The sequence below is a fragment of the Sceloporus occidentalis genome, unplaced genomic scaffold (genome assembly GCF_023333645.1).
Source record: "Sceloporus occidentalis isolate IW3139 unplaced genomic scaffold, rSceOcc1.0.p SCAF_1, whole genome shotgun sequence".
NCBI lineage: Eukaryota > Metazoa > Chordata > Lepidosauria > Squamata > Phrynosomatidae > Sceloporus > Sceloporus occidentalis.
This window is the reverse complement of record NW_028316981.1, coordinates 3748952-3770304: the sequence shown is the minus strand read 5'-3', so window position 1 is coordinate 3770304 and position 21353 is coordinate 3748952. Positions and strand designations below refer to the sequence as shown.

At 47.2% G+C, this 21353-nt stretch overlaps 1 protein-coding gene across 2 annotated transcripts; it reads left to right on the top strand.

The window, feature by feature from the left end:
• The first annotated feature begins 6160 nt into the window (after window positions 1–6160).
• LOC149320410 (uncharacterized) lies at window positions 6161–19323 on the top strand. 2 transcript variants are annotated; one of them, XM_089500868.1, is made up of 5 exons: window positions 6161–6378; window positions 10860–11048; window positions 13211–13314; window positions 14946–15066; window positions 16596–19323. In XM_089500868.1, the coding sequence occupies exons 3-5, from the start codon at window positions 13264–13266 to the stop codon at window positions 18662–18664; spliced, it is 2241 nt and encodes a 746-aa protein (XP_089356994.1). In that variant the 5' UTR covers window positions 6161–6378; window positions 10860–11048; window positions 13211–13263; the 3' UTR covers window positions 18665–19323. The 2 variants fall into 2 exon arrangements, with proteins under 2 accessions (XP_089356994.1, XP_089356993.1); XM_089500867.1 differs by lacking the exons at window positions 6161–6378; window positions 10860–11048; window positions 13211–13314 and having other exon boundaries at window positions 13342–15066.
• The last annotated feature ends 2030 nt before the right edge of the window (window positions 19324–21353 follow it).

Sequence of the window (21353 nt, the reverse complement as noted above, 5' to 3'; positions counted from 1 at the left end):
GAGGAGGAGGCCTGGCATCGGGAGAAGAGCCTCGCCCCCCTCCCTTCCCAAGAAGCCCAGGCTTTAAACTGGGGCCTTGCCTTTCTCTTTCTCTTCCTCTTCCTCCTCCAAGGAAAGGCAGCTGGGCCCTCCTTCCGGAAATGAGGTCAGAGGGGGCGACACTTTTCTCCCCCCACCCCCACACTTAATCTTAATGGCCGAATGAGGTTGGACTGGGTGGCCCTTGCGGTCTCCTCCCACTCTATGATTCCCTGTCTCATTAGGAAGCAGAACTCTCTAGGGATCTCTAGGTCATTTAGTCTGGCGTTTGATTAAAGTTAACCATAGAGTTGCGCTGGAGGAGCGACCAGTGTCTAGGAATCCCTAGGTCCTTCGGCGATTTAACATTGGGTTAAAGTTGACCATAGAGGCATCAGTTTTCTAACAGTGTAACCCAAGGAGGAGAGAGAGGGAGAACAGGGGCCTTCAGATCCCTAGAGAGTCCTCTAAGGGAGAGAGAGCAGAGCCCTCAGATTCCTAGAGAGTCCTCTAAGGGGAGAGAGAGCAGAGCCCTCAGATCCCTAGAGAGTCCTCTAAGGGGAGAGAGAGCAGAGCCCTCAGATTCCTAGAGAGTCCTCTAAGGGGAGAGAGAGCAGAACCCTCAGATTCCTAGAGAGTCCTCTAAGGGGAGAGAGAGCAGAACCCTCAGATTCCTAGAGAGTCCTCTAAGGGGAGAGAGAGCAGAGCCCTCAGATTCCTAGAGAGTCCTCTAAGGGGAGAGAGAGCAGAGCCCTCAGATTCCTAGAGAGTCCTCTAAGGGGAGAGAGAGCAGAGCCCTCAGATTCCTAGAGAGTCCTAGAGAGTCCTCTAAGGGAGAGAGAGCAGAACCCTCAGATTCCTAGAGAGTCCTCTAAGGGGAGAGAGAGCAGAGCCCTCAGATTCCTAGAGAGTCCTCTAAGGGAGAGAGAGCAGAACCCTCAGATTCCTAGAGAGTCCTCTAAGGGGAGAGAGAGCAGAACCCTCAGATTCCTAGAGAGTCCTCTAAGGGGAGAGAGAGCAGAGCCCTCAGATTCCTAGAGAGTCCTCTAAGGGGAGAGAGAGCAGAACCCTCAGATTCCTAGAGAGTCCTCTAAGGGGAGAGAGAGCAGAGCCCTCAGATTCCTAGAGAGTCCTCTAAGGGAGAGAGAGCAGAACCCTCAGATTCCTAGAGAGTCCTCTAAGGGAGAGAGAGCAGAGCCCTCAGATTCCTAGAGAGTCCTCTAAGGGAGAGAGAGCAGAGCCCTCAGATTCCTAGAGAGTCCTCTAAGGGAGAGCGAGCAGAGCCCTCAGATTCCTAGAGAGTCCTCTAAGGGAGAGAGAGCAGAGCCCTCAGATTCCTAGAGAATCCTCCAAGGGAGAGAGAGCGGAGGCTGAGGATTCCTAGAGAGTCCTCCAAGGGGAGAGAGAGCAGAGGGTTTGGGTTCCTAGAGAGTCCTCCAAGGGGAGAGAGAGCAGAGCCCTCAGATTCCTAGAGAGTCCTCTACGGGGAGAGAGAGCAGAACCCTCAGATTCCTAGAGAGTCCTCTAAGGGGAGAGAGAGCAGAACCCTCAGATTCCTAGAGAGTCCTCTAAGGGGAGAGAGAGCAGAACCCTCAGATTCCTAGAGAGTCCTCTAAGGGAGAGAGAGCAGAGCCCTCAGATTCCTAGAGAATCCTCCAAGGGAGAGAGAGCGGAGGCTGAGGATTCCTAGAGAGTCCTCCAAGGGGAGAGAGAGCAGAGGGTTTGGGTTCCTAGAGAGTCCTCCAAGGGGAGAGAGAGCAGAGCCCTCAGATTCCTAGAGAGTCCTCTACGGGGAGAGAGAGCAGAACCCTCAGATTCCTAGAGAGTCCTCTAAGGGGAGAGAGAGCAGAACCCTCAGATTCCTAGAGAGTCCTCTAAGGGGAGAGAGAGCAGAACCCTCAGATTCCTAGAGAGTCCTCTAAGGGAGAGAGAGCAGAGCCCTCAGATTCCTAGAGAATCCTCCAAGGGAGAGAGAGCGGAGGCTGAGGATTCCTAGAGAGTCCTCCAAGGGGAGAGAGAGCAGAGGGTTTGGGTTCCTAGAGAGTCCTCCAAGGGGAGAGAGAGCAGAGCCCTCAGATTCCTAGAGAGTCCTCTAAGGGAGAGAGAGCAGAGCCCTCAGATTCCTAGAGAGTCCTCTAAGGGAGAGAGAGCAGAGCCCTCAGATTCCTAGAGAATCCTCCAAGGGAGAGAGAGCGGAGGCTGAGGATTCCTAGAGAGTCCTCCAAGGGGAGAGAGAGCAGAGGGTTTGGGTTCCTCCAGGTGGGAGAGGGAGCAGGTGTCAGATTCCTACAGAGTCCCCTAAGGGAGAGAGCAGAGCCCTCAGATTCCTAGAGTGTCCTCCAAGGGGGAGAGGGAGAGTAGGTCTCAGATTCCTAGAGAAGGGGAGAAAGCAGGGGCCTCAGACAGATTTGGGAAAGCAGGTGCCTTGAGATTCCTACAGAGTCCCGGGGGGGGGGAGGGGGAGGCCTCAGATTCCTAGAGGGGCAGGAGAAGTTTGGGAAGGAGGAGGAGGGCGGAACTTAGGCCCAGAGGGTGGAGCAGGAGGCGCACTAAGTGGGGCTTTGTGGAGGGGAGAGGGGGACGAGGAGGTGTCCCATCTGGGGAGGGGGGCTCCCGATTCCTGCCGGCCCCTTTGAGAAGGGAGACTCACCGTCCCCTGAAAACAACTCCCATCATCGATGGGGGAGGTAAGTAGGAAAAGAAAGAGGGAGAAGAGCTGCCCTGCCGGGGGGGGGGGAGAGGGAGAGGAGACCCCTATGAAGGGGAGAGAGGGGAGCAAGCGGTGGTTTGTTTTGTGGGAGGAATCAAAAGAGTCCTCTTCAAGGAATGGATGGAGCTGGCAAAGGTTCTCAGGGAGGGGAGGAAGGAGGAAGAAGAGAGACCCCCCCGTCAGCCCCCACATTTCAAGGGGTGGAAAGGACAAAAGCTCTGTTCCGCAGAGAGGCTGCAAAGGGGGGGGGGGGCGGTTGGGAAGGGGAGAGTTAACGCCTTCGAAAAGGCAAATATTCCCTCTGTTCAATGTCCAAACAAGAGTTACAGGATCTAAAACAAGGACGAGTTTTTATTGTTGATTTGCAAAGTAAGATGACTGGGCCAGAGCATCTTATTTTTATTATTTATTTGTTATTACTCGATCCGTAAGGGAGGGGCGGGATGTAAATTTTATTATTATTATTACTCAGATTACCCCAGTAAAGAAAGGACAGCCTCTCAACTTCTTTTATTTACATCCATGGACAGAACCCCTGTACTTCATTCCTATATTTAGTGTTCAACATACATCTCATATATATATATATATATATATATATATATATATATATATACATATATAAAAAATTCCAAACAAGGTATGGCAAAAAGGCAGAAAGCAATACCTCATACATAGACACACATAGACCTCATACGTATCCCAACCAGCTGTCTCTCTCAGTCATAGAATATATGGGCTATTCTGTTTCCAACAGGTGGTACCTCTTTGTTAGACAAAGAAGAAATCTTCTGGTCTCAGTTAAAGTTTCCTTGAATATTAACAATTTAATATTAAGAAATACATCTCAAATCTCGCGATATCAGAGGAACAAAAGCAGCTTCTGGGGGGAGGAGAAAGAATTGCTCCCTCCTTTCCTCCTTAAAGGAAGGCCAGGTGCCTGACAATGGAAGAGTCTCTCCCCCCCCTAATCTCCATGCCAATCTCTCTCTCTGTCTCTCTCTCTCTTATCCTCCCAGGACCTAGTTTCCATGGGAGAGGCACACTGGGGGTGGGCAAAATAACCACCCCAAAAATGCCCTGCCTTTTCTTCCTGGGGCTGTTTGGTGTATTTTTCTTCTTCCTCCCAAGAGGGTTGCCACAATTCTCTACCATCAAACTGGGACAAAGTGCAGAAAAAAATGTAGGATGAAATTTAGGCCAAATTTAGGACAAAATTAGTTTAACATGTAGGACATTCAAGAAAAATAGAGGACACAACCAAATAAAGGCCAAAAACATTAATATTTTGCATTTGAGGAACCAGACTTTAGGAAAGCTCATGCTGTTAACTTCTTTTTTAGATAATAATAATAATAATAATAATAATAGAATTCAAATACAGAGTTTGGAGCACCTCTGAGACTAAATACATCTGCGGATGCACAGCAGAAGGCAGCGGTCAAGGAGGACCAGGGTTTGATCCCTTGCTTGGCCATGAAAAAACCCACTGAACTAGTCACACTCTCCCAGCCTCAAGGGAAGGTGAAGGCAACCCCCCGCTGAACAAATCAGAAAACCTTTGGGCAAGTCACACTCTCTCAGCCTCAGAGGATGGCAGGCAAAGGCAAATCCACCCTAGACCACTTGCTGTGGTTCCAAAAGCGCAAGAAATGGTAAGGGCCTTATCCTTCTCTCCAGCCCTCCCCCCCCAGGTAGAAAGGCCTAGAAGATCTAGGTTGCTCTCTGCACCACACAGGAAATGTCAGTGGTGGCCCCATTCTCCCCCCCAGAGCCTAGAGAGACCTATTGGGGCCTGGTGGTGAGGCCTACCTGACCTTCCTAGGCTTCAGTGCTGCTGCTGCTGCTGCACTGCTGCCACCACCGCACCAAAAGCACAGAAAAAGGAGGTGGCGGCGGCTGAGGAGCTGGGCCTGGGGAGGGGGTTGCTTAGGGAGGGTTAGAATCATAGAGTTGGAAGAGACCACAAGGGGTATCCAGTCCAACCCCCTAGAGGTTTCCATGCAGGAAATCTCAATCAAAGCATACAAAGCAGAGGTGGCGGTGACGGTGGATGTAATGGCGTTGGTAGCGGGGGTGGCAGTTGCAGCAGTGCAGGTGGTGGGGGCAGCGGTGGTAGTGGGGGTGGCGGCTGTGGCAGTGGTAGTGGAGGGTTGGCGCTGGGGGAGGCATTGCTTGGGGAGGGTTGAGGCCTTCTCAGCCACCACCACCGCCTCTCTTTGCGCTTTTGGTGCGGCGGCGGTAGCAGTGAGAGAACACCCCTGGAGAACACCATTTGTTCTCCTCCTCCTCCTTCGGGATGTGTGCAGTATGTCTTCAAGTCTTGGAAATTTTCCTTCAAACAAGGTTTGCGTTTTCTGCCCTCCTCTTCATCCCTTTCTTCACTTTTCCTTCCCTTCCCATCCTCTTACTCCTTCACTGCCGGTGTCCTACATGTCCTCCTTCCCTTTCCTCACCCTTCCCTTCCTCTCCTCCATCCCTGCCAGTATCCTACATGTCCTTCCTCACTCTTCCTTCCTTTCCCTTCCTCTCCCCCATTCCCTGCCTGCATCCTACATGTCCTCCTCCCTTTTCTTCACTCTTCCTTCCCTTCCCCTCTTTCCTGCTGGTGTCCTACATGTCCTCTCTCCCTTTCCTCACTCTTCCTTACCTTATCTTCTCCTTCCATCCCTGCTGGCGTCCTACATATCCTCCCTCCCATTACTCCCTCTTCCTTTCTTTCCCTTCCTCTCCCTCCTTCTCTGCCAGCATCCTACATGTCCTCCCTCCCTTTCCACCTCTTCCTTCCCTTCTTTTCCTCCCCACCATATTCCATACTTTCTTGGTAAGTTTCTTCAAATGAGATTTTCCATTGTCGTTCTCTGAGGCTGAGAGAGCGTGACTTTGTGTGTATGTGTGTGTGTGCTTTCTGGGGACTCTATCACGGGGGTTTGTGGTGACCTACCATTGGGTTTTCTTGACATATTTTGTAGAGGGGGTTTGCCATCGCCATCTTCTGAGGCTGAGAGAGAGTGTGCTGCCCAAGGTTTCCACCACAGTAGGTTTCATAGCCCAATGGAGACTACATTTCTGATGTGTGTGTGTTGTGTGCCTTCCAGTTTTCCTTTTGTCTTCCTCTGAAGCTGAGAGAGTGATTCTTGCCCAAGGTTCCCGCACAGTGGGGTTTCATAGCCTAACAGAGACTACATTTTCCCAGCGGAGAAGGTGAGATCCTCCTTAGAATTGGGTTGCTCTTCCCATGAGCTCCTAGAGGCAGGGACAGAATTACAATAACAAAAGGACCCCCCAGCCTCCTCTTGGGAAGGGCGACCCAGGAAGTCCAGTTTAGTTTCCTGCCTTGCTCCTAGCAGGATGCGGACCTTCTCTGTTCCTCAGAACGACCTCACCTTTTTTGATTCCTTTGGGAGTTTTTTCTCTTTCTTCATGGAAAGACCTTCTGCTGCAGAGGACTCCTCACCCCTGCCACTCGCCCTGACTCTGGAGGCTGCGCAGCTGGCCTTGGATCAGGGGTTGGAGGAGCCCAAGGGAACCCGGCCAGAGGAGGGATCTTCCCTGTCAGCTGCCGCAGCTCCGCACCCCCGCCCGACCCATCTTGGGTTGGAGACCTGGAGGCGCCACCAGAGCATCCATCGCGGGCTCCACTGGCCACAGTAAGTACTGGGGCCCCTTCTCCCTCTCCCCAGCCAGGAACCCACCTCCTACCGGAGTGGACTGCTGCATTTAGGGCCTTTTTGGTCCAGGAGGTCCCCCATCTCTATGGCCACAGGGGGACTCTCCAGGGAGGGGGGGGGAGGAAGCAGAGGCTCCTTGGAGCCCTGTGTCTGTGGCTGAGGAGGGTGATCAGGCAGACCACTCCTATGCTCTCACCACCACCAGCCCCGGGGGCCCCCAGGCCTCTACCATCTCGGCCAGGGAGGGCCCCCCCATTGCCGCAGCCCAAGCCTCCAGCAGAGCGGCCACAGCCACGGAACCCCTCAACTCCCCCTGGATGCCAGGCAGGGGGGGCCCTCTCTGTCCTCCCTTTGGGAGCAGCACCATTTTTTCTCCCCTCTGGGGGTCTCCAAACCGGCCCAGGGCTACAGGGAGGCGGTGCACAGGTTTGAATCTCAGGCCGGCGCCTGCCTCCCTGACCACGTGGATGGCGGCATACCTAAAAACGGTATGAAACTGGATTGTCTCTGGAGTCTGGAGTGAAGATGCAGCCTGAGTTGGGTCCAAGACACACTGCAGAAATAATCCAGTTTGAGACTGCTTTAACTGCCCTGGCTCAGTGCTAGGGAACCCTGGGAAGTGTAGTTTTGTGAGAAAGAGCTCTGGTGCCACAATGAACTACAATTCCCAGGATTCCCTAGCACTGAGCCAGGAGAGTTAAAGCGGTCACAAACTGGATTATTTCTGCAGTGTTTTGGACCATCGTTATTAAAAATGCTCAAGGTCCAATCCATACTGCAGAAATAATCCAGTTTGAGACCACTTTAACTGCCCTGGCTCAGTGCTAGGGAACCCTGGGAATTGTAGTTCTGTGAGAAAGAGCTCTGGTGCCACAATGAACTACAATTCCCATGCATCGGAGGAAATACGCTTAAGTCTAGGAAAGCTCATGCTGCCAACTTTTCTTTCAGTGAGACTCAAAGGTGCTACAAGATCTCTCTATCATCATCATCACCATTATTATCATTATTAAATCCAAATGCAGCTGAAGAACTGGACTTAAATTGGCAACACTGATATCCTGTAGACTCATTCTCTGGGGCTGTAATCTGGAAGCGTGGAGGCAATTCCCTTGTCAAACCAGGGAATCCTGGGAATTGTAGTTTGTTGTGACATGTTGAGACACTGCTTTTACCGGCAGCCAGGGCTCCATGCATGAAATTCTGGGCTTGGTGGTTTGTTGTGCCCAGAATCCCATCATTGCAGGGAGCCTTGCAGTTAGAAGCAGTGCCAAACTGGATTATTTCTGCAGTATGGATGGCAATGGAAAAGAGAATGCAAAAGAGAGCCACAAAACAAAATTCTGGGGAGACAGGGCAGGGGTGCCAACTTACCAGGTGCTCTGCCCATGCTCAGAGGCATATTTAATCACTAACACACACACACACACACTCAGGGACATCACATTCACATCACACAACCCAAATGGTCCTCACAGTACAACAACGACCCTGAGAGGTAGGCTTGGGGTACTCTGCCCAAGCTCAGGAATTCATAAATTCAAATGTCACTCTAAGGCAGACACAGAAGTCCACAACATCAAGCCATGATACCATGATCAAGTATTGCCTTTGTGTGCTTAAAACTTATGTCTTACTTGGAAATCCAAGGCAATTGGGATTAAGCCAGCCCAGATCCCTCACTCCCTGCCTCTCTCTCTCCAGCACTGCAGCCACTGTGCTTTGCCCCTGGAGCCTGAGAATGCCTGGGGGGGGGGGCAATCACTGTCCTCTCTCTGATTGGCTGAACTATTCCTCCAAACAGTTGGGGTTGGTTGAGCTTGCTCCGTCCTGGCTCTCAGAGGGAGTCATTAGAGAGAAAGAGAGAGAGAGTTTTTTCTCCAGCCCTCTTGGCTGAAAACTCTTACACTCCAAAGGATTGGTTGCTCTGCAGCAGGCTGGAGTTGAATGGGCCAAAGTCGCCGAAAAGGCACTGAAAAAGAGCCAGGCGCGAAAATCACATGAAAAGCTCTGAAAAGTCCCCGTTTTCGCGTGAAAGTCGCGAAATTGGCAACACTGGTCTCTTTGAGCCAGCAAGGTTTTTCCTTCTCCGAAAGCGGTTTGAGAGTTTTCTTGGCCTTCCCTTCCCCTCTCTCCTGCCTTTCCCCCCTTCTTTGGTGGTGGCTATGGCAGACGACCCCGAGAGCATGGGTGAAGGGCCATCCTTAATGCAGGCTTCCCTAGCTCAGGGTCTGCCAGCTCAACAGAGGGAGCTGGCTTCAGAGGGAGACTCATTGTGATGTGTTTGCTGTTGCTCTGCAGCTTCTTCACTACTGCCACTCCAGTCCTTTTATTCTCTTCGTGTCTCTTGCTGCCTTGGGACCATGAAGAAGGACTTAATGTGGCAACGGCTCCCAGGATTGGAGAAAGGTCTTGGCTTTGCCAATGACTCTCCTTCTCCTCCAAGCTGCCCCCCTCTCATGGTGAGAGCACAGGAGATTTCTGCAAACAGCACTGCAGCACATGGGAGCCGTGGGAACAGATGGTGAGGGGTTTCCCCTCCATGTGTCTGTTTCTCCACATCACCTCTGCCCAGCCTGTTTAAGGCCAGGGATCCGTGAGGAAACTGGCCAGAAGTCATGGAGACTTCCCTTCTCATCATCCCTGCTCAGCCCATTTGGGGCCAGAGTTCAGAGGACAGGCCAGACAAAAGCCATGGCAAAGGATTTCTCTGCATCACCTCTGCCCAGCCTGTTTAAGGCCAGCAGGAAACTGGCCGGAAGTTATGGAAACTTCCCTTCTCAACATCCCTGCTCAGCCCATTGGGGCCAGAGTACAGAGGGCAGGCCAGCCAAAAGCCATGGCAAGGCATTTCTCTGCATCACCTCTGCACAGCTTGAAACAGGGCCAAGGTCAGAGAGGCAAGCCAGCCAGAAGACACAGGAGAAAGGTGAGTACCAGGGGCCCTCTCTCTCCAGCCACCAAAGAACCTTTGCCAGATCTAATGCCCTCGCTCAGGGCAGGCATTGCCATGAGGCCTCTGCCATGGCCATTGCAGGCACTATGCCTAGCATAAGGTTTGGGACTCTGCCAGGAGACAGATGGGGGCATAAACCCTTGGTCTCCCCCTTCCTTCCCATCTCTGGCCCCAATAGCACCCAGGACCCCAACAGGTGTGGGGGATCCTTTTGCAGACTGGGAAACACATGGTGGTGTTGCCAGGGCTCCTGCACTTCTTATGAGATGGTGTATAAGGAGGCAGAGGACTCCTCCTCTATGTTGTACAGCCGTATGGTTGTTAAGGAAGCTGGACTTGGCCCAGCAGGAGCTGAAGCTTCCAACTCTAAAATGGTCTTTTTTGGCTGTCCTGGAGGTATTCTAAAACATCCTCCATTTTGAGCATGACTAAGATGCATGCATTTACATTTCTAGGAGTGTTTGGAGCTTTTCTTGAGTCCTGTCCTCCCTTTTTCTTGAATGTCTTCCATTTTGTGGTGCCTTCCTTTGCGGTGAAGAAATTTGGGAAGAAGACCAAGCTTTTAAAGTGGATTGTTGGAGTCAGTGTGGACTAGTTGTTTGAGCATTGGACTATGACTCTGGGTTCAAATCCCAGCTCGGCCATGGAAACCTATTGGGTGACTTTGGGGGAGTCACACTCTCTCAGCCACAGAGGAAGGCCATGGTGAGCCTCCTCTGAGCAAACCTTGCCAAGGAAACCCCAAGAGAGGGTGGCCAGGCAGCAGAGAGGAACTGAGGACACACAGCAACAAACAACAAGAGGGTCTGGGAATCAGAGAAAAGGATGAGTGAGTGGGAAGGGAAGCAAAGGGGGGTGGATAAGGAAAAATAGGGCCAAAGTCTGGGAAGAAGGAAGGAGTTATTGGGGGGGGGAGAAATGGGGCCATGGAAACCCACTGGGTGGCTTTGGGGGAGTCACATACTCTCAGCCTCAGAGGAAGGCCATGGCAAGCCTTTCCTGAACAACTCTCTTGGCAAGAGAGAGAGGAAGGAAGGAAGGAAGGAAGGAAGGAAGGGAAGAAGGAGGAAGGAAAGGAAGGAAGAGGGAAGAAAGGAAAGAAGGAAGGAAGGGGAGGGAGGGAAGGAAGGCAAGAAGGAAGGAGGGAGGGAGGGACAGGAGGAAAGAAAGAGTGAGGGAAGGAAGGAAAAGGAGAGAAGGAAGGAATGAAGGGGGAAGGAAAGAATATAAGAGGGAGGGAAGGAAGGAAGGAGAAGGGAGGCGCTATGGACTCCACAACAAACTCCAACTCCCGGAATTCCATAGCCTTGAGCCAGAAAGAGTTAAAACGGTGGCATTCCAGTGTACAGTGTGGATGCAGCCCAGGAGTTGCAGAGTGCAGCAACCATCTCCCCCTCTTTCAGCCTCAGGAAGCAGCTCTCTCTCCCTGCAACTGCTCTGCTTGCCTGATTCTATGATCCTCAGACTAAAGCTACTCTCTCTCTCTCTCTCTCTCTCTCTCTAGCACCCCCTAGAGGTTGGCGCCCTAGGCAGCTGCCTAGTTCACCTATATGGACGAGCCAGCCCTGGTAACTACTTCCCAAAGAGCATATATGACAATGGCCCCCATGCTTTGGAACAACCTTCCGGAAGAGATCTGACTCATTTCTACTTCAGATGCCTTTAAGAAGGCACTAAAAACCTCTCTGTTCTGGTAAGCATCCCCCCCCCCCCCCCCCGATCTTCCATAAAGATCTGAACAAAAACTTCACCTCATGACTCTATAGAGAATTGAAGCTAACTCAGGATGTAACGAGATTTTAACATTGTATTATAGTGTTTTTGGATAGCACACTGTTTTAAATTGTAATTTTAGATAACTGTTATTGGAATTATTGTTGTATGGAATGTATTGGTTGTAATCCCGCTTCAATCCATTGGGAGAGGCGTGAAAATACAAATAAAACTTATTATTAGGGCCACTGCACAGAGAAGATGGCAAAATGCTAACGGGATAGAAAAAAGACAGATTTACTCTACAACTTCTTTGCTTCAGTCTTCTCAAAAAAGTCAAGGGTGCTCAATCTGAGGGAAATGGAGCAGAGGACAGAATAGGGGAAATTCAGCACAGGGCCCTTCCGAAACCAAAGGGTGCTCCACAATGGCTCCTTTTCATCCTGGAGAGAAGTGACCAGTGGGGTCCCACAGGACTCTGTCCTGGGCCCAGGGCTATTCAACATCTTCATCAATGACTTGGAGGACAGAATTGGGGGCATACTTATCAAATTTGCAGATGACACCAAATTAGGAGGAGTAGCTAATACCACAGAGGGTTCCACTACAACCCTCCCTCTTTTCTCCTGTATTTGCCTCCCCCATTTTAATTTAACTTTAATTAATAAATTGATTTCAATTTAATTTAAAATAATGTAATGTTTTAAATTGTTTGAATTGTTTAATTATTTGTTAAACTTATATTTTGCATGTTTTATAGTATTTCAGCCTGGACTGTTTTAGATTTGTTGGGCACCTTGAGTCTCTGTACTGGGAGGAAGGCAGGATATTGTTAATAATAACAATAATAATACTGAAACCCCATTTTGTCATTATTATTGCCCCACTTTCTTTCCCCCTGACCTTTTTTCCCTGCTTCATCCACTTTCTCCTTCTGGAAATAAGAACAGAGTACAAAGCTTCCATTGTTCCCCCCATGTTAACATTTCTTCCCTCTCTAGGAAGCTGAGGAGGACAAAGAGTGGCTGAAGGCAACAGTCTCTTCATCTTCTATCTGTGTTCATTCAGCAAACCTTGCATCTCCTTCCCTGGCAAGCCCCTTTCAGACAGTCCCAGGCAAAAACACCTTGACTAGATAAATAAAGCCCCCCTTGGCACCCAGCTCCCTTCTGGGGAGGCTGAGGGACAGTAATGGCTCATGAGAGAGAGTGTGAGAGAATATATATGCATCTTTCCCAGTAAAAGAAGACCAACTCTGGTGCTGAAGCTCTTTCCACACTTCTCACCTCAGGCTGCCTCCAAAACCTTGAGGTAGAAGTGCTCTGCTTCTATTTTCCTCACTGTATATAGGACCCATACAGACAGGCCAAAATAACACTGCTTTGGGTCACTTTGGAGGTATGCTGTTTAAATGATGCATGCATCCTAAGAGGACAGAAGCCGCGCCAAAGCCACAATCTAGTCCTAAGGACCGGAACACAGCTTTGGCATGGCTTCCGGACTCTTAGGATGCATGCATCATTTAAACAGCATGCCTCCAAAGTGACCCAAAGCTGCTTTATTTTGGCCAGTCTGTATGGGGCCATAATCTACTTTCTTTGGACTGGGGTAGACACCCTTTGGCCCTCCAGTTGTTGATGGATTTCAGCGCCATCTGCTCCTTTGACAGCATAACATATCAGTAAGGGTTGCTGGGAGTTGTATTTCACCAACTCTTGGGGGACCACATTTAGCCTTAGAACTAAATCTTGTGGTTAATATCCTAGCTAGAGAGGATTTTGATTTTCTAATGAGCAAAGAAGGAACCAAACAGAAAATTGGTTGAATGAAAAACCTCCAAGAGACCCTTCTATGAACAGGCATAACCAGGTCTTTCATTTTGGCTTCCTTCTCCTATCAGTCTACCTTTAGTGCACTTTTGTCTTTTCCTGCTGCCTTCCACTTTACCAAATGTCATCATATTTTCCAGTTACTCCTGTCATCTCACTATGTGCCCAAATTATGATACCTTCAATTTATTTTTATTGTTTTTTAGGGAAAGTTGATTTGCTCTCAGAGTCATTTAACTGTCTTTTCGGTGGTCCATGGAAGACTGTATAAATGTATGCTGATGCAAAACACCCTAATTTCTATCTTTTGCAGGTGCACATACGTCCAGGATAGTCTCTAAACGTAGGGAGAGAGGAGAACATACAATGAATTCCTCCTCCATGGAAGAAACTGCAGGAGAGACGACTTTGAAACAGGTTGCCATTCTCCTCTTTTGTGATGGAGCCATTGGGAGTCTGTCAGTCTGGGATGCAGTGTGGATACTGAGAAGGCATCCTCTGTCCTTTGGTGTCTCAGTTAATCAGTGTTTCCTGCCATCTTGAACTTGCTTCCCCTCAGTTTAGTACAAATTTAGAACTTCTGTGGATCAGTCCACTGTCCTGAAACAGCAAAAAACTTTATTGAAAACATATAGTCAGAAAATCACCATTCAGCGTTTAAGCCAGACCTGCCCACCGCAAGCCAAACAATACATGGAAAACTCAAAGCCTACAACTCCACCCTCTGCTCTTCAGCCCCAAAACTAGCACCCCCTTCAATTTCCACAGTCTGTCCCCCACTGTTAACCAATCCCCTTTTCCAACCTTCTCACACGCACTATTTCTCCCTGCCCCAGACATTCCCAGCAACTACCTCCTTTTCAGTTACTACCAGCCACCAACTTTCTTCAGCCTACATCCCACACATTCCACAAGCTATCATTCCCATAACTCTTCTAGCCACCTGCAGCTGAAGTCATCCCCACATCTAGCTAACCTACACAACTACCCATAAATTTATAACCCAAAGCAATTAGCTATACTATTAACAATAAAAACACAAACTTAACACAATACAATTTTGGAACACAGAACCACAAAGGCCTGACAGAATCCATGCAGCAAGCATGGTTCTGACACCCAGCCACTCAGGGCCAGGGCTAGTGGGACTGGGCTTGCTGCCAATGGTGTCATCAGAGTGTCCTTCAGGAAGACTTGTTCTATTCCTGCTGAGCATTAAACACATGGATTTTAGACAGGATTGGCCCATCATTTTGGTTGAGGGAGGCATGTGATTCAGGTTTAGAGCCATCATGAAATGAAGCAATTCCTATTGATTTAATGTGTGGTTTTCATATTTTTATGTTCTCATGGGCTGTTCTGGTGGTCTCTGTCTTATTTAGTAAAAGAGCTTGACCACACTGGCTGAAAATCCAAAACATTTGCTAATTTGTGAGGCTGCCCTGGATTTATGCCAGTTACAGACTGTATAGACTGGTGACAAAGGCCAGGCTGGGGGCAGAGTGGGTGCATGGCATTTGCATGACGCATGCTGCAACTCGGCCACCACGCTGAGCACTGCACCACGTGGCAGGCAGCATCACGGCACTCCTCTGGTGCTTCATCCAGATGACACAGCGCCAAAGTAGCGCAGAAAATTGTGGTGCTAGCAGCTATGGCACCTTTTTGTGGCTGCTTTTTGTACCACGGAAAGGCCAGATCGGGGTCGTGGCATGTAGTTGCTGCAGCCCCGATATGGCACTAAAAGGTGCAGCCTGTCAAGCCCCTTAGTAATGCAAATTGGGAAGCTCTATGTGGAAGAGTTTCCGTGTTTTAAACAAAATCTCCCCTCACACAAGAAATTTAGATTATCAAGGACTCAGATTATAGCCTTCTCTTTTCCTTGATGCCTTATTGTTCAAGATCCAAGGAGATAAGGAAAAGAGATGGGAGAACATTCAGACATGCCCCAATATTCTGAAGTGATCAAATAATATTTGGGATGCTCCATGTGCTTTCCTCTCCCTTTACTTAATCACACTGTGGATGAGGTTTGTTTTCTATTGCAGGTGACCTTTGGGGATGTCGCTGTATATTTCGCAAAGGAAGAATGGGAACTGTTGGATCGGAACCAGAGATTTTTGTACAACGAGGTGATGATGGAAAATTATCAGAATGTTTCCTCCCTGGGTAAGGAATTTTAACCCATTGCCTTTCCTACAGACATGGTGGGTCCTTGCACACTATATTATCATAACACCATGATTCCACTTTAATTGCCATGGCAACATCATGTAGAATCTTTGAATTGGTAGTTTAGTGACTCACTAGAGCTCTTTAATTGAGGATTCTAAATACTCATTTCTAAACTGCCAATCCTAGGATTTCATGGAAAGGAACCTTTTTGGCCCCAAATATTCCTCAACACATCCCAGAGCAAGTTTACTGATTTCTTGGTCCCTCTATCAGTCTTTCTAGGCTCTGGACTGGCTTTCCTCTTGGGAAAACTGTTTCCCCTGGTTCTACAATGCCCCAAAAAAGGGCTCAACAGTGGCAAAACTGCCCCCACTTTCCCAGAAGGATGTTGGGGGATACTGAGGAGCAAAACAATGGGAAAATGCCCTCTGAGATCCTCTGGGAGTCCAGCGTGGCCCCTTAATCCCCAACAGTTATCCATCTCTGCCTTAGAGATGTCTTAAGGCTGTTTTAAGGCTTCTCTCTGGACCTTGACCCTCACCAAAATTGGATCCTGACTCCCTTCTTCAACCTTTCATATTGATTTATTTGTATGTTTATTCTTTCTCACCAAATGCATCTCAAAGTGTCTCTTTCCTGCATCACACTTCATGTGTATAAAATAAATAATAAAATAAAACGTATTTTATCCCGCTTTTCTGTGATGAGACAGTCAAAAAGAATATGTGTTTTATTCTATTTTTAATAGTAATTTTAATTGTAACATGTTTAATCCTGTTTAAGGGGGGAATTTGTGATATAATGTTATGAATGTGGATATTTTAATGTGTTGTGAGCCATTCTCACCAAATGCATCTCAAAGTGTCTCTTTCCTGCATCACACTTCATGTGTATAAAATAAATAATAAAATAAAACGTATTTTTATCCCGCCTTTCTGTGACAAGAAAATCAAAACGGCTCACAACACATTAAAATTTCCACATTCACAACATTATATCACAAATTCCCCCCTTAACACAGGATTAAAATACCTATTAAAAACAGAATAAAACATATAGCGAAGACAGAGCGGTGGACTAATACATGATGTGAAGGGCAGTCATTCTGTGGCTAGTCACTTTGATTCAGGAAAGGCATGCCGGGAGAGATCCATCTTGACAGCTTTTTTTATATATGCCAAAGAGAAAGAGAGAGAATGAAAATGTATAAAATACAGTGGCAGGGAACAGATGCAGAAGGTGAAATAATGCAGATGGACATGAGGGCAGGTGGGAAAGTTGGAGAGTGGAGGGAGAAATGGAAAAAGGATCAGGCAAGTGGAAGTGAGGAGGGGAGAGAAGGTGCAAAACTGTGGACAGGAAGGTACCCCTGGGAAAGTCTACAATAGGGATAGAATAGGTGCCATGACTTGAAGACACTTAACAACAAATTCTTTTCCTACTTGAGCTTGCTTAGCACCATTGTTCCTTCCCTTGCTCTCTTAATGCTGAGATTCAATCTTGTCTCTCCTTACCCTCTTTAGCACACCTTGTGAAGCATCAGAGAATCTACACGGGAGAGAAAGCATACAAATGCCAGCAGTGTGGGAAATGTTTTGTTTACAGGCCAGCCTTTTTGAAACATCACAGAGTCCACACAAGGGAAAAACCACACAAATGCCAGCAATGTGGGAAAGGTTTTGCTCACAGGTCATTATTTGTAATGCACCAGAGAGTTCACACAGGAGAGAAACCATACAAATGCCAGCAGTGTGAGAAATGTTTTGCTCGCAACACACAACTTGTTTCTCACAAGAATGTCCACACAGGACAGGGTCCATTCCAATGCCAGCAGTGTGGGAAATGTTTTGCTTATAAGTCACTTCTTGTGAGACATCAGAGAGTCCACACAGGAGAGAAACTATACAAATGCCAGCAGTGTGGGAAATATTTTGCTAATAGGTCTACCCTTGTGAATCATCAGAGAGTCCACACAGGAGAGAAGCCATACAAATGTCAGCATTGCGGAAAATATTTTACTCAGAAGTCACAGCTTAAGATACACCAGAGAATCCACACAGGAGAGAAACCCTACAAATGCCAGCAATGTGGGAAATGTTTTGCTCAGAAGTCACAACTTAACAAACACCAGAGAGTCCACACAGGAGAGAAACCACATAAATGCCAGCAGTGTGGAAAAATTTTTGTTAGGAAGTCAAACCTTGTGAAACATCAGACAGTCCATACAGGAGAGAAATCATACAAATGCCAGCATTGTGGGAAATATTTTTCTCAGAAGTCACAACGTCAGAGTCACTTGTTAGTCCACACAGGAGATAAACCATACAAATGTCAGCCCTGTGGGAAACACTTTGCTCAGAAGTCAAGCTTTCTGGTTCATCAAAGAGACCACAAAGGAGAGAAACCACATAAATGCCAGCAGTGTGGCAAAAGCTTTGCTCAGCTGTCAAGCTTTCTGGCTCATCAGAGAATCCACGCAGGAGAGAAACCATACAAATGCCAACACTGTGGAAAATGCTTGGCTGACAAGTCATACCTTGTCATGCATCAGAGGGTCCACACAGGAGAGAAACCATACAAATGCCAGCAGTGTGGGAAATGTTTTGCTTGGAAGGCAGTCTTTCGGCATCACCTGAGTGTCCACACAGGAGATAAACCATACAAATGCCAGCAGTGTGGGAAATGTTTTGCTTACAAGTCAGTTCTTGTGAATCATCAGAGAGTCCACACAGGAGAAAAACCATACAAATGCCAACACTGTGGGAAATGTTTTGCTGACAAGTCCCAGCTTGTCAAGCATCAGAGAGTCCACACAGGAGAGAAACCACATAAATGCCAACAGTGTGGGAAATGTTTTGCTTATAAGTTTCTTCTTGTGAGACATCACAGAGCCCACACAGGAGATAAACCATACAAATGCCAGGAGTGTGGGAAATGTTTTGCTTACAAGTCAGGTCTTGTGAATCATGAGAGAGTCCACACAGGAGAAAAACCATACAAATGCCAACACTGTAGAAAATGTTTTACTCAGAATTCACACCTTTTCATGCATCAGAGGATTCACACAGGAGAGAAACCATACAAATGCCAGCAGTGTGGGAAATGTTTTGCTTGGAAGGCACTCTTTCGGCATCACCTGAGTGTCCACACAGGAGAGAAACCATACAAATGCCAGCAGTGTGGGAAATGTTTTGCTTATAAGTCACTTCTTGTGACACATCAAAGAGCCTGCACAGGAGATAAACCATACAAATGCCAGCAGTGTGGGAAATGTTTTGCTTACAAGTCAGTTCTTGTGAATCATCAGAGAGTCCACACAGGAGAGAAACCATACAAATGCCAACACTGTGGAAAATGTTTTGCTGACAAGTCCCACCTTGTCATGCATCAGAGAGTCCACACAGGAGAGAAACCCCATAAATGCCAGCAGTGTGGAAAATGTTTTGCTCAGAAGTCACACCTTCAGAAGCATTTGATAGTCCACACATGGGAGAAACCATACAAATGCCAAGACTGTGAAAAATGTTTTGCTGTCAAGTCGCATCTTGTCAAGCATCAGACAGTCCACCCAGGAGAGAAACCATACAAATAACAGCATTGTGAAAATCTTTTGCTCAGAAGTCACACCTTTGGAAGAACTCAATAGTCTACACAGGAGAGAAATCATATCAATGCCAGCTGTGTGGGAAAAGCTTTGCTCAGATGTCAAACTGTCTGGCTCATCAGAGAATCCACACAGGGGAGAAACCATAAAAGTGCCAGAAGTGTGGGAAATGTTTTGCTCTGAATTTAACCCCTTTGAAGCATCAGAAAGTTTGCACTGAAGATAAAATGAATATGTGAAATACTTTTTGTTTGGAAAGTCAGTACATCTGTTTTTTTTCCAAATCATTTAAAAATATCCTGCACTTATAAGTTCATTCACTAAACTTTGGAATTATTTGGAGTAGTGTTTCCTTGGCAATTCACACAATGTCTATGAAACATAGCATCAATTACAGAGAATCAGTATTTTTGTTAATGAGGTACTCCCCAATTCAACTGATTGTGACTATGACTCCATGTTGTTAGGAAGAATCAAATTAGGGGAATTATAATTAGCTCAAATATTGCCGAGAGGTGGCCCTAACAACACCATGTGCCGGAATTGTGTCCCAATAGTGCAGCGGTTCCCAACCTTTGTTGGGCCGCGCCCCCCCACTAGGGATTGGTTGGGAGGCCAGGAAGGAGCATGATTTTCGGCTGCATATAGGGTTGCCATAATTGTCCACTTTTACCAGGGACAAAATGTGGAACAAATTCAAGACCAAACTGTAGGACAACTGCAGGACAAAACTCAGCCCAAAATGTAGGACATTGAAGAAAAATGGTGGACCTTAAATGTCCTACATTTTGAGCTGAGTTTTGTCCTGCAGTTGTCCTACAGTTTGGTCTTGAATTTGTCCTACATTTTGTCCCTGGTAAAAGTGGACAATTATGGCAGCCCTAGCTGCATACCACCCCCTGCAGGCTTTCCGGCTGGAAGTCCCGCCCCTTCCCAGCCTCCCAACCAATTAGGGAGGTCACCAGGGGAGAAGGGGTGGGAGCTCTGGCCGCAAAGGTCTCTGGGGCTTGTAGTCCTATCTCCTCCCCGTGGTTGCCTGGCAACCGCAGGGAGAAGAGGTGGAGGCGGGGCCTGAGCAATGGCCGAATAAGAACTGCCTAAGTGTTCTGAGTGCTTGAAAATGGATAATTGCAGTTAAAAAAAGCACCAAAAGAAGGAAATGTTGGTTCTTTGAGGTGGATCCATAATAAGAAGATACAAAGAACATAAGAAGGAAAATAAACCATTATTATCTCAAGAGCAGACTCAAAATATTTTACTTTCTTTTTGTGTGGGACGGAAAATCACGGAGGAAGCCTGTCCGCCATTAAAAAGACAAATAAGGCAGCTAGAGGCTATTAAAAAGAACTTTGAGATCAGGAACTCAGCCTTGTAACTGCCTTAAATTGGGGTGGAATTCACTCACAAATTATAAATGGACAGTAGCTTGAATGAGAGGAGATAAAAGGAAATAAAGCACTGTTAACTGTTTAAAAGGGGGAGCCCCCCCCCCCCCCCCCCCCCGTTAGCTGCTTTAAACCAAGAAAAATGAAACAGTCCAAGCAAGAGAAGCGGAGAAGGAAGTTTTTTTGACAGCAATACAAAATGAAAGAGAGGCTATGACAAAGCAATTTCAATTACAAATGCAACTTGAAAGGAAAAGTTCAGATGAAAAATTTATGGAAATACAAAGAAATATAAAACAAATACAAGAGGATGTGCAAACATTAAAATTAGCTAGTAAAGAAAGCAAAGTTATACAAGGAAGACACCAAAGAGACATTGAAACCAACAGAGTCAAATTGTCTGAAATGGACAAAAATCTCATATACCTGCAGGATTATCAAAGAAGAACCAATTTTGTTATTAAGAATATACCAGAGTCTGGGAAAAGAGATAGAAAATATGATTTGAAATCAGAAATTTTGAAATGGCTACAAAAAATCTCCCCATCTCTAAATTGGACTGAATCAGATTTGGAAAGAATACACCGCATCGGACCAGTGACAAGATAACACCACGAGATGTAATAGTAAGAGTAACGAATTATAACAAAAAGGAAGGATTGATGAACATGATGAGGAAGAATCCAAAAAAATTAAAATTTGAGGATGTCAGTGTAGAAATATATAATGACTACTGCTTGCAAACGAAAATGTGGAGGAGATCGATGAAACCATGTACTATTGCGTTGATGAGAGCGGGAATTTACTATACATGGAGACATCCTATATTTCTGAAATTTCAAAAAGCAGGGAAAAGATATAGGATTGAATCGGTGGAAAAAGGACTACAATTGTTGAAAGATCTTGAAGAAGAAAGAACAACTGGAGAGTCGAAAAAATCTGAAGGAAGTGCAGAAGTGGTTGAGGTTGGAAAGCTAGGAGGAGAAGAACTACTGGGAGCATGTGGAGGAAGCGGATTTCCATAGAGGAAAGGAGAATTTACTGCAATCAAGTTTAAAGTCAAGTGTATTGTTTTTATGAGCACTCGGGGGGTGGGCAGTTTCTTTGGGCCTTGGGATGTCTTCGTTACCCCTCTCCACAGGGGTAGCTTTGGCGACCAGGGCTAGAGCAATGTGCTCTAGCAAGAAGAAGTGACAAGGAATGGGATGGAATTTGGGAACAAAGACACTTGAAACATTTATCGGTTCGGATAAAAGAAAATTATTATAAGTTGATTTGAAAATGGTACCTGA

What these genes read in the sequence shown, in the direction of transcription:
- LOC149320410 (XM_089500867.1), top strand. Translation starts at nt 14,886, where the DNA reads ATGTGCTTTCCTCTCCCTTTACTTAATCACACTGTGGATGAGGTTTGT. An exon ending in TCAGAATGTTTCCTCCCTGG is followed by an intron (nt 15,067 to 16,595) that starts GTAAGGAATTTT and finishes TACCCTCTTTAG; the next exon opens with CACACCTTGTGAAGCATCAG.